The sequence below is a fragment of the Protopterus annectens genome, chromosome 1.part0 (assembly GCF_019279795.1).
Source record: "Protopterus annectens isolate FY-2018-M chromosome 1.part0, PAN1.0, whole genome shotgun sequence".
NCBI classification, from domain to species: Eukaryota; Metazoa; Chordata; order Ceratodontiformes; family Protopteridae; genus Protopterus; species Protopterus annectens.
The window spans coordinates 824,409,613-824,423,274 of record NC_056725.1 but is presented as its reverse complement, the minus strand read 5'-3'; the positions used below and the strand labels follow the sequence as shown (position 1 = coordinate 824,423,274).

Here is a 13,662-nt window from a genome sequence, read left to right as displayed (position 1 = left end):
TGCAGAAAAAACATCTTAGAAGGCTGGTAGGACTAGTGGAATGGCAGAAGGTGAAGGGGTATCCATTTGTAGGAGTTTATAATACCTCTTTTGTACTTAGACATTTCTGTGGAGTCCATTTGAATAACTATCTCAACCGAGAGACGTTTTCTACAAAGGTAAGGTCCTCCCTTGGGGAATCCCCCTCAGCACAGTCCTCTTCTGGGGAGGCATATCCCAGAAGGGAAGGCATTTGTGAAACATAAGACAGAGAATCCTCTGAAGAGGAATCTGAAGAGTCTTTGGCCTCTATTGTAAGAGGTTCTACAGTCTGAGGCCTACGGCTGATAAAAGGAGGGGAAGCCAGAGGAGAAGCAACCATGGAAGGCCTAAGGGCCATAAAGACATTGAACAAACACATAGAAAGCTTGCCAATTAGGCAAGCTCTCACGAGGTGAAAGTCACTTGTTTGGTTTTCTGTTTCTTTTTAAAGAAGAAATAGACCTGGAGGGCCTACGTTAAGAAGCCTCAATAACAGTGGAAGAACTGGTCTGGACATCTGCAGCCAGCTGAGGTTCCCCCTCATCGCCAGCATCCAATGTCTGCATTATCTCAATGGACATGCTTTCAGACATTGGTTTTGCAGCCTCTAGAATGGTACCTGCTATATCCCGTAATCGTCTGGCTCTGTACGTTCCTCCAGGAGTACGTTGGCCACAGGGGAAATGCTGGGTGGAAGAGGTGCAGCTGTAGTCTCAGACTGGTAACTTTGGTCTTCTTTTTCGATGGCTCAGTGGCATGCCTGGACAGCCCTTCTATCACAAGAGAAAGACGTTTGAGTCATTGATTTTCTAGACAGATATTAAGGGCATGCAGATGGCTACAAAGAGTCTTCAAGACGAAGTCTTGACAAATCGCACAGGCCTTATGGTCTTGGTTGGGGCCGAGGTAGAACAGACACAGGTCATGCGTATCTTTATGAGGGATTTGACATCCACACCTAAACTTTCCTTTTCTGGATGACATGAACCTGGGCAGGCATGCATTGACCAAACAAAAACAAGAAAAGGGCCCCAATGGGGTACTTAACTTGAAATCACTGGATCCGACGGCAGGATGAGCTGACATTCAACTGGCGGCAGAAAAGTTCGGAGGAAGGTACGGTGCAGACGTCACTTTTATGTCCCATGCACCCTATGGCCAACATCAGACATCCCACATACCTTGCAGTGACTAAAGCTTTTGTATAGTGGCTAGACATTCGAGTCGCTGGGCGGAGGCTAAACCAAAGGTTATGAATGCTGCAACATGAGAATACAAGGATATTATTCATACAACTCATCATCTTCTTCCGGCTGTTCGTGATAGGGGTCGCCACAGCGGATCATCTGTTTCTATTTCTTCCTGTCCTCTGCATCTTGCTCTGTCACACCAACCACCTGCACGTCCTCTCTTACCACATCCATAAACCTTATCTTAGGCCTTCCTCTTTTCCTGTTACCTGGTAGCTTCATCCTTAGCATCTTTTTCCCAATATACTCAGCATCCCACCTCAGCACATGTCCAAACTAACGTAATCTTGCCTCTCTGGCTTTGTCTCCAAACCTTCCAACCTGAGCTGACCCTCTAATATACTAATCCTGTCCACCCTTGTCACACCCAGTGCAAATCTTAACATCTTTAACTCTGGCACATCCAGCTCCAACTCCTGCCTTTTTGTCAGTGCCACTGTCTCCAACCCATATAACATAGCTGGTCTCACTACCCACTTGTAGACCTTCCCTTTCACTCTTACTGGTACTCGTCTGTCACAAATCACTCCTGACACTCTTCTCCAACCACTCCATCCTGCCTGTACTCTCTTCTTCACCTCTCTTCCACACTCACCATTACTCTGAACTATTGATCCCAAGTATTTAAACTCATCCACCTTCACCACCTCTACTCCTTGCATCCTCACCATTCCTCTATCCTCCCTCTCATTCACACACATATATTCTGTCTTAGTCCTGATGACCTTCATTCCTCTTCTCTCTAGAGCATATCTCCATCTCTCCAGGGTCTCCTCCACCTGTTCCCTACTCTCACTACAGATCACAATGTCATCTGCAAACATCATAGTCCATGGGGACTCCTGTCTGTCCTTGTCTGTCAACCTGTCCATCACCACTGCAAATAAGAAAGGGCTCAGAGCTGATCCTTGATGTAATCCCACCTCCACCTTAAACGCATCCATCACTCCCACCACAGACCTCACCGCTGCCACATTACCATCGTACATATCCTGTACCACTCTTACATACTTCTCTGACACTCCCGACTTCCTCAGACAATACCACAACTCCTCTCTAGGCACCCTGTCATATGCTTTCTCTAAGTCTACAAAAACACAATGCAACTCCTTCTGACCTTCTCTGCACTTCTACATCAACACTGTCAGAGCAAACATCACATCTGTAGTGCTCTTTCCCTGCATGAAACCATACTGTTGATCACTAATCATCACGTCCTTTCTTAACCTAGCTTTCACTACTCTTTCCCATAACTTCATGCTGTGACTGATCAAATTAATCCCTCTGTAGTTACTATAGCTCTGCACATCACCCTTATTCTTAAAAATTGGTACCAAAACACTTTCTCCATTCCTCAGGCATCCTCTCACTTTCCCTCTCACTTTCCAAAATTTCATTAAACAATCTGGTTAAAAACTCCACTGCCATTTCACCTAAACACCTCCATGCTTCCACAGGTATGCCATCTGGGCCAACAGCCTTTCCATTCTTCATCCTCTTCATAGCTATGCTTACATCCTCCTTGCTAATCCATTGCACTTCATGATTCACTATCCCCACATCATCCAACCTTCTCTCCCTCTCATTCTCCAACCCCTCAAAATACTCTTTCCATCTGCTCAACACACTATCCTCGCTTGTAAGTATGTTTTCCTCATTATCCCTTATCACCTTTACCTGCTGCACATCTTTCCTAGCTCGGTCCCTCTGTCTAGCTAATCCGTACAGGTCCTTTTCTCCCTCCTTAGAGTCCAACCTTTCATACAACTCTTCATTCGCCTTAACTTTAGCCTTCGCTATCTCTCTCTTTGCCATGCACCTCATCTCCTTATACTCCTGTCTACTTTCTTCATCTCTCTGACAATCCCACTTCTTCTTTGCCAACCTCTTTCTCTGTATACGCTCCTGTACTTCCTCATTCCACCATGTCTCCTTGTCATCCTTCCTCTGTCCAGATGTCATAACAAGCACCTTTCTAGCCATATCCCTTACTAGCTCTGCTGTAGTTGCCCAGCTATTTGGTAACTCTCACTGCCACCCAGTGCCTGTCTAAACTCTTCCCTGAACTCCACCTCACAATTACCCTTTTACAATTTCCACCATTTGATTCTTGGTGCTGCCCTCACACTCCTCCTCCTCTTCTTGATCACCAATGTCATCCTACAAACCACCATCCTATGCTGCCTAACTACACTTTCTCCGGTCACCACTTTACAGTCTCCAATCTCCTTCAAACTGGCCCTCCTACATAAGATATAATCCACCTGTGTGCATCTTCCTCCACTCTTGTATGTCACCCTATGCTCCTCCCTCTTATTAATATACGTATTCACCACAGCCATGTCCATCCTTTTTGCAAAATCCACTACCATCTGACCTACTGCATTGCTTTGTTTAACACCATACCTACCCATCACTTCCTCATCCCCTCTGTTCCCTTCACCAACATGCCCATTGAAGTCTGCGCCAATCACCACTCTCTCACCCTTGGGTACATTCATCACCACTTCATCCAACTCACTCCAAAATTTTTCTTTCTCGTCTATCGCATACCCAACTAGTGCAGCATATGCACTAACAGCATTCATCATTACACCATCAATTTCCAGCTTCATAAACATCACTCTATCCAACACTCTTTTCAACTCCAAAACACTCTTAGCATACTGCTCCTTCAGGATAACTCCTATGCCATTTCTGCTTCCATCCACACCATGATAAAGCAATTTGAACCCACCTCCGATACACCTAGCTTTACTTCCCTTCCATCTGGTCTCTTGCACACACAATATACCAACTTTACCTCTGTCCATCAGGTTGTAACATTATCCATACAATGACTTCTCTTATACACCACCACTGTTGCGTTAATGAAATGGCCATTTATTTAAAGCAATGAATTTTTCACTTGCTAATTGACTTTGCATTCTGATAACTGCAGATAGACTGTATAGTACAGAATAACTGTTAAAGCTATGTTGATTAATTTCTGGCACTATTCATTTATTTCAGACCAGTGGAGTATATCTTGCATGTACAACACTTAAAACTGTGTCACTGAATATCTGCACTGCTTACTCTTATAAACAAGTTTCACTTTAACAGATTTGAAGCTTAAGTAGAAGTAGGTAGACAAAAGGACTGAAATGGTGTGCAACGTCTACAATAAATAAGTACTACGCATTCAGTCTAAAAAACACCACACCACTCACCTGAGGTACTGCAGGTCCTTTTTCTCTTCCTTTTCTAGACAAATGGTCAAGACCTTTTAGTGAAGAAAACAATCCCCTCTTGCTTCTTACTCGCTGAGACAGGGACAAGGATCGCTTCCTGAAAGTAGTATCATCCCTTGAGCAAATCTATTCAGAATTTAAAACCAAGGTAGAGAACGATTAAATGATTCACAGTAAGTTACAACCTTAAGCTGCTATACATTTATAATGCCCTCATATATTTTATGACTTCTGTTATAACAGTAACTGATACTGGCACTTAAAATTGGTCCTGAAAATATTTTTATTTATTTATTTTTTTAATTTATTTATTATTTCTTGACCGGGAAAGTCCGACTAGGTTCCACAGAGCCTGTTTTCAGTGGAGGCCCGGGGAGAAATGCTCCAGATGCATGTCTTTGGAATGTGGGAGGAAACCGGAGTACCTGGAGGAAACCCACGCGAACACAGGGAGAACATGCAAACTCCACACAGAAGACACCCCAGCCAAGAATCGAACCGGAAAACCTCTTGCTGTGAGGCAACAACGTTAACTGCTGCACCACTGCGCCGCCCTATATATAATATAAACACCTGTTTCTGATTTTAAAACGGCACTGCTGGACTTTAAAGCCTTAATAGCACTGTTGACTTTCTTTTTCTAAGCAGCAAACAGAAGGCTTCATTAAAATTACAGAAATTAAATTTAGTTCTTTTTTAAGAAACAAAGGCTGAATACTGGGTTGTTGTACTGTAAACAAACCAAAGTCCTGCCCCCAAAAGTTTAAGGACAACTCCAAGTCCTAGGAAATATTGGGGCACTCTAAATCCCAGCTTTATCTATCTACACTGTTAATTCTTCCAGTCACTTACCATGTAGTGGAATCCATCATCTAGTTTTTCTTATTATAGCATGAATGTCCATGACACAGTACAGTTCCCCCAAAAAAATCTTTATTGGGAATCCCTGTGGTTTTGTCTCTGGGATAGACAGCATCTCAATAGGGAAAGTACAGTTGTGAACATTTACCATAAATGTAGATGTTTGAGTGTATTCACTGTTGCAGTCATCACATTTGGGTTATCTGCTTGCAGTAGCCCTCATTTCGGCCTGATTATCAAAGTCTTGGGTCCTGCATCGGTTGCTGTTTCATCTTCCATGATGTCAGGTAGGCAGGGGTATAAAGCATGCAGCCGACGCCATTACATCAATTTTTCTTGCCCCAGATGTCAGGTGCCCCCCTAATGGGAAGCAATTAAATATATATATATATATATATATATATGCATGGTTATACCTCCAACAAAAAAGCAAATACACCAAAAAGCTTTTAAGCATAGTGAAGGAGAGTAGAGGTATAGCCAAAAAATGTCAGGGGGCTGGAGGGAGGATAACCAGGACTGCAACAGTGAATACACTCGAACATCTACATTTATGGTAAGTGTACACAACTGTACTATGTTCATGTTTCACTGCTGCAATCATCACATTTGGGTAGATTCCCAAAGCTAAGGATTGGAGGAGGAATTTAGATAGCATTAGCAGGGGGTAGAGTGAATGGTAGTCCCTTGTTTTGGTGGCAGGCAGTCTAACTGTAGGCAAGGTATGATAGGAATCTTTGCTTCTAGATCCTGAGAATGTTGACACCACAGACTTTTTAGATACCACTGTAGTTTCCTCATATGCAGTCTTGCATATGGAATTAGGAGAATGCAGGAGGCCATGAACCCCAAGGCTTGCAGTATTTGCCTTCCAGATAGCAGGGTTTTTGTGGCCATTAGTTTGAAGTAAGTTGTCAAATTAATTTTATTTTCTGGCGTGAGGAAAGCCATCTGAGAAGTTGTGTTCAAGCTTGCTCCCAGGAATATAAGTTGATGACAGGGTACCAGATGTGATTTCTTTTCATTTATGGTGTACCCCAGACAAGTTAACACCTTCTGTACAAATGCCAGATGATTCAGAAGTATGTCCTGGCTTTCTGCCTGAATTAGACAATCGTCCAGGTATGGGTATATATGAATATTTCTTTGAAAAATGCAATGACTGGAGCTAGGCACTTCGTCAATACCCTGGGTGCAGTAGATAAACCAAAGGGCAGTGCAGAGAACGGACAGTGTATGTAGCCTGCTTTGAAGCGTAGGTATCTTCTGCAAGATTACTTAACTGGGATTTGCAGGTAGGCTTCCTTTAAATCCAGTGTTGCTAACCAGGCATCCTTGCCTAGCATAGGAAGCAACTGAATTTTGGGATCACCAAAAAGATGTTTAGGATAGAAAGGTCCAGGATAGGACGCCATGAGTTGTCTTTTCTGGGTACCAGGAAAAGTTTTGAGTAGAAACCTTGTCTCTTTTCCTCTTCTGGTACAGGCTGAATAGCCCTTATGCTTAGGACAGAGAGTACTTGCTTTTGAGCCTCTGCACTGATTTGAGGGTAGAGCTGGCCAACCATTTGGGGTTGGTAACGTATGGAAGTGAAATCTGAATCCTTGGGAAACTATTTAAAATCAATTTGTCCTGGGTAATTAGTTCCCAGTTTTTAGTCTGCAGAGCAATCTTCCCCCTAAAGGAGCAGTCAGTTGAGAAGGGCTTGGAAGTTTTAAAGTTAAGTCATTGACAGTTTGCGATAGGGGGGGGTCTTACTACTCCCTGATTTGAAGTGGGAGCCCCCCCCCCCACACTGCTTAGTCCTGTGCGTACCTTAGGACTGAAGCCTGGGTGTTCTGCTGGTTCTGGGTTTGGGCTGAGAAGGCCTGGAAGAGGCAGAAAAGGACCAATTCTTAGAGGGCCAATGCCTACTAAATCTTAGAGGCTGTACCTGTAGGAAATCTTTAACAGTTTGCATAGATTTAGCTTTTTCCTCCATCTTTTTAAGTACTTCTTCTGCTTTGTTGCCAAACAGGAGGTCCTGATTTAAGGGAGCATCCAACAATTTAACTTTAACATGATCCGGCAAAGATTGCTCCTTAAGCCAAGCATGCCTTCTAAGTACAGACCCAGTGAAAGCAGCCCTGCAAGATGCTTCTAGTGAATCAAAACTACATTGCAAAGTATGTTTTCCAACTTGTTCAGCAGAATGCATTAAATCCTTATTTTCAGCACAGTCAGGAATCAACATCATTTTCTGTTTAAGAAATCCAATAACATGCTGCTGATACTTTAACATATGAAACTGGCAGTTTAAGGCCCTAATGGCCAAGGTTGCAGAAGTATATACCTTCTTACCCCATCTATCCAGTGCCCTGGAATCTCTATCAGAGGGAGTAGGGTTTCTGGCAGTAGTAGCCTTAATGCCCTTGGGTCCCTGTGAAATGGCCTCAGGATCCACAAGTAGGATTTTTAAAAATAAACTTGTGAGAGTCAGGAACCCTGTAATATATATCAGGTTTTCTGGGAGCAGGAGGTAAAGAGTCAGGGGCCAAGCTAGATTCCGAAAAGGCATCATCAACAATGTCCATTACAGGGGGGATAGCTAAAGGCCTGTGTTGGGGCAGGAGTAAGAAATCCCTAAGCATCTTTTTAGAATCAGAGTAATCCTGGTTTCCCAGCGAAAATGCTCCCTAAGAGTATGCAAGGTTTCATCAAAAGAGAAATCCTCTGGAGGGTAAGCAGAGGGAATAGAGTCCTCTGCATCAGAATCCTCATAGGTAGATAGGAAACAGAAATTTCAGAATCCTGATCAGAAGTATTGTAAGCAAATTTAGTCCTAGGTCTCTTAGAGGGGGAAGGTTGGCTTCCCCTGATTAAAGTAGTAAGGTCTTCAGCCATTCTTATCATTTGTTTTTTAAGCATAGAGGCCTGACCATGCGGTCTGGGTGTCAGTTTTCAAGGCATGGTTCGAGTTTTAGGCCTTGAAGAAAAAGATGGCATTGGTCTAATATGCAAGTCAGCAGGCCTGAATACACTCTCAGAAGCCTGTGCCTGTACAGTGGCTCTGGACCCATCCAAGGTAGAGACATCCGCAGGTTCCACAGTTAAAGCATCTTGCGGCATACAGGATTCTGAATGGGTCTCAGTAGAGGCCTGCGAATCTGAAGAAGTAGCGGGTATCAGGGGCTGCTAAAGCACCTCACTGAGTACCGGCGAACTGGTGACTAGCTTAGGAGAAGTGTCGTCGGCAGCTTTGGACCTAGGCGGACTGTCTCTGTCTATCTTTGCGTTTTTTCGGAATGTCGGTAGTTGGGTGGCTTACCGAAGACATATCTGGATAATTGAACAGAGTAACAAAATATTTAGAAGCGTAAATATACCGACGAATAGTTAGTTTTTTAAATAAGGCACAAAACTGACAGCGAGGTACATCGTGGTCAGGGCCTAGGCAAAGAATACAATACAAATGAAAATCTTTATGAGGTATTTGCTTTCCACAAGAAATACAATTATTAACTTTTACTGACATCGGTTTACAGCAAGAAAAAGTTTCCCCAGTGGGGTACTTAGCTTTAGTTGAAGACTTTGGTTCTGAAACTCGAAAACGAAAATTTCAGGAGTCGGCCGACCGGCACTTGAGAACTGCTTCTGCTTTGGGCACCGCATGGCAAGAAAGACTGATGTAATGGCATCGGCTGCATGTTTTATACCCCTGACTACCTGACGTCATGGAAGATGAGACAGCAACTGACGCAGGACCCAAGACTTTGATAATCAGGCCGACCGAGGACTATTGCAAGCAGATAACCCAAATGTGATGACTGCAACAGTGAAACACGAAGGACATCAAACTAATCTTACAGAGTAGTTTCATAGTATAGTACTAGGCTATCTGCCCTGGGGCATTTGTAAGCCTAGCCATAGTGATGTGGCTTTTGCCACCCCATGAAATGGTACAAAAATGTACAGAATAAATCTAGAATACTGTGCCTCTGCCTAGTAGTGACACAATGAAGGTCCCCTTATATAATAGAATTAGTTTACTGTGCCCCTGTCTAGCAGTGACACAGATGTGACCCCTGGGGTAAACTTACGATCTCCCATCCACTCATCAAGATTTCTCTTGAAGAGAGTCAGTGAGGGGCTCTGCCTAATACGACTGGGATCCTGCTCCAAAGCATGGGAAGCCTCTGGGTTATGAATCTATCCCTCCAGCATGTCCTATAAGTATTTCACTTATTTCACTGGTATAGCCAGGCAATGTAATAGGCAGAGGTAACACAGACATAAGATAGTCAACCACACTGACAACACATTCCCAAGATGTGCTGAACTATGACTGTGCCTCCAACTTATTATGCCTGGCAAATCATCATCATACAATTTAGCTTCAATGACCTCTGGGAGATAAACAGACAATGGCTGAGAAGAAGCTGCATGATTAACAGCACCGCAGATCACAGAAATAAAAACCAGGTTCTGAAATGGTCTCTTCTTTTCAAAAAGCTTTTTACTTCTCAGGCACTAAACAAAGTAAACTCAACCAATGGCTTACACAATTTTGATAAGGCTTATGCATACTACTACTGAAGTACTTTAATTCCTGAAAGTAGCCAGATCAGTCAGAGGTTCCTGTCCAATATGACTGGCTAATCACAGCACTGCAAGAAAATCCTGGCAGGGACGATTTCATTTCCCATGGCAGCAGCAGCAGCAAGTGACTCATCAACAAACACCTGCATTTGGGTACTGGTCCTTAAGGGAGGTGACAGGCAGCATTGTCACCCTGCTGGACTGCTAAATCAGGTTTCTGTTAGCAAAACAAAAGGGCTCCCTATTGAAATGTCAGCACTTGAAATGTCGAGTGCTAAAAACCCAGGAAAAAAAGCCAAAAACCCAGAGAAGAGCAAATCTCAAAAAAAAATGCTCTTCTCCTTTAAACTTCTTTTTGTAGGGTTGACAAACCCCTTGAACTTATATATACTAAACCTGAGACTGTCATACCTCAAAGAAAAGGGAATGTTTTGAGAAATGACATCTTAGACTTAGTACATGTAAATCCATTCTATCAGCAATTCAGTCTCTGTACTTTGGGACTCACTTTAACGGTTCACAACATTTCAAATGATTACCAAGCAAAAACAATGACCACATATTTCAGGGCAAAATGGATGCCAGTTAGCAATACTACATTACTTACAATAAAGTGTAAATATATCGCGTTTAAAACTATTAGCCAATAAACAAACTAAAACTTTTAACAGACACATAATGAGCAACGCTTATCTGTTTTTTAATCAACCACATCACAATATTTCTATGAATTTTCCTGAGACTTAATGAATAATAACAAATATTTTCAGCAACATTTTTGTATTCACTGTGAATTAGCTTTAAAACGGAACAATGGCCAGGATTCATTAAGGTAATCTTGTGTACACCTTCACATACACATCGCAGTAGCTTTTCCTGATTCAAAACCCACCCTAACATGGTGTTGTAATGTCCTCTACCACAAAGACATGCAGCACCACATACAGCATTGCCCTATGGCTGTACTGAATATTAATGAGGCATTCCAGGACAGAGGCATACGCTAATTAGCCTTATGATCTATCTCCAGAACCACCTCCAGGAAGGCACTGAGAAGGGTGAGTAATTTGAGAAATCTCTTGGACGTGCAGATCAGCTCGTCTGTCCCCTTCATGTTGTGGTACTGAACATGGCCAAAAGGCACTGTTCAACCACCTGCCATGAATGTGGTACAGGGAGGAACCACTAGACACCAGGGAATACTCAATGTGCAGTAACAGCACTGACAGCACACTGGGACTGGAGTGGCGGAATCACTAGACACCAGGGAATAATTAAAAGAAGTCAGTAAAGGCACTGCCATACATTTACACGCAAGAAGTCTTTGTTGTAGGTAAAGAAGTTATGTACTTACCATAACGTTCCATGTGTGTTGTCCATCTCGGCCTTTATTCTCACTGATGGGTTGGATACAATGTGTCTGATCCGTCTCGGCCTTTATAAAACCTCAAAGGCTTCAGCAAAGCTCGTGGGCCTTCTTCACTACCCATAACACAGTTCTCTGACTTCCTCAGATCTTGATTGTCCACCTAGAAATCATAAGAAGAGTAACTAATGTCTATCATAAAAAAAGGGTATACAGTAGTAATGCTTATTAAGGGTCAAAGTTTGCATTTCTGAGGCTATGTAGATCCAAAAACCAGTGTCCACTTATCGTCTCCCAGGAGACCTGGAGGGGGACATAGAGTGTGGGTTGTGAGAATAAAGATCGAGATGGACAACATACATGGAGCGTTATGGTAAGTACATAGCTTCTTTATCTGTTGTTGTCAATCTCACCTTTATTCTCAGCGATGGGACCATGCCCCAAGCAACCTGATTCCTGGGTGGCTCATGGGAGAATATTCCTCAGAACCATAGAACCAAAGGAAGCTGTACTCCTGGAGGCCAAATCCACTTTGTAATGAATAATAAAAGTACGCGGTTTAGCCCATGTGGCTGCAGTGCAATCATCCCAGGGTAAATTGCTTAATAGGCTGCAGATGTAGCCACCAATCTGGTGGAGTGTGCTTTAACAAGGAAGGAAAGAGACTTGTTTTCAGAGGGGTACGTGTAGGATGTACAAAGAGTGAGCCATCTAGACAAGGTATTCTTTGATACTGACTGACCTTTTCTGGTCTCGGAGCAGGACATAAAAAGTTGGTCTGATTTTCTAAACCCCAAAGTTCTGTGCAAGTAGAAACATAATTTCTATGTATATCTAGAAGATGCAATGCATACTTGCCTTTGTTCTGGTAGTTTGGAAAGAACACTGGCAGCTCAACAGATTGATTGAGGTTACTTTGACACAACCTTTGGAAGAAATGAGGGGTTAGTGCATAGAGAGACTCTATCCTTATGGAAAAACAGGTAAGGGGGCTTTGTGGACAAGGCCTGCAGTTCCAAGACTCTTCTGGCTGAGGTAATAGCCACTTAAGAGAGTGTTTTCCAAGACAGAAACTTTACATCACATGTGGCTGAAGGTTCAAAGGGGGAGCAAGTAATGTTTGTTGAAATGAAATTTAGGTCCCATGGAGGAGTTGGGTTCTTGTATCGGGATTTAATCATTGTTCCTTTCAAAAAAGCTTTACAGAGTCTGTGTACATGATCGTAGAGCCATTTTCTCCCACATGATAATTTGAGATTGCTGCTAGTTGGGAGTCTAATAGTAGAAACAGTTCCACCCTCATGAAAGCGTTTTGCAAGAAATTCCAAGACAGAATGTAAAGGAGCAGAAAGGGGGGGGGTCTATTTGGTTGACATTTGCCCACATAACAAACTTGTTCCATTTACTCATGTATAATCTTCTTGTGGAGGTTTTATGGGAGGACAGCAAGGTATGGTTCACCAGAGAGGAAAGAAGAAGAAACGTGCCAGTCAAGGGAACTGGAACAGCCAAGCATCAACTTGTGGTTTTGAAGGTTGGGATTACCCAATCCTGATGGATGTGCCAGTAGATATGCAGCCAGGTCCAGAATCCATGGTTAGTTTAGAAGATAAGGCTGTAGGAAGGGAAAGCAGATCTGATGAGGACAATAGGGAGCAATCAGGATTATTGTGGTCTCCAAAGGACTGGCTTTCTACAAAAACTTGGGAATCAGAGGGAAAGCATACAAGAGTCATGGAGGCCAATCATGAACAAGTGCATCCCTTGGAGACTCCCCCATAGGAAGGATCATGGAAAAGTAGTTGCTGCATTTGGTATTAGTGGGCAAAGCAAAAACATCACAGAAAGGCTGGCCCCATTTTTGGAAAATCTTTTTCACTACATTCTGATTGAGGGACAACTCATAAGGCCATAATATTGCCCTGCTCAATTTGTCTGCAATCACTTTGAATTTCCCCGGGATGTGCGTTGCAATCAGAAAATGGTTGGAGGACATTGCTCACTGCCAAACCCTTAGAGCTTCTCGACAAAGGGGGAAGATCTGGTTCCTCCTTGTTTATGTACCAGACTACTGACATTGTCTGACTGAACTGCTATTGTTCCTAGAGGGAGAGTATTCTGAAATGTTTGCAACATCAACAGCACTGCTCTCATCTCTAGGATGTTTATGTGCACATGAGCCTCGTGTTCCTGTCAGGTGCCTTGGACTGTCTTCCCCAGATAATGCCCCCCCACCCTATCTAGGAAGCATCCGTGGTCACAGTGGCCTGGGGTGGAGGAGGGATGAAGGGACGGCCTTGAGAAATTGAGGGAGAGTGACTCCACAACTAGAAATCCTTTTTGCAAGAACTGG

At 43.2% G+C, this 13,662-nt stretch overlaps 1 protein-coding gene across 4 annotated transcripts in view; it reads right to left on the bottom strand.

Moving 5' to 3' along the window:
- The window catches only part of TIAM2 (TIAM Rac1 associated GEF 2), a 2,099,243-nt gene that overhangs the window by 731,342 nt on the left and 1,354,239 nt on the right, over positions 1-13,662 (bottom strand). For all 4 annotated transcript variants that reach the window (XM_044063392.1, XM_044063388.1, XM_044063400.1 and 1 more), the window contains one exon: positions 4,484-4,630. In XM_044063392.1, the coding sequence (XP_043919327.1) occupies positions 4,484-4,630 (147 nt within the window). The remainder of the gene's footprint in view (positions 1-4,483; positions 4,631-13,662) is intronic.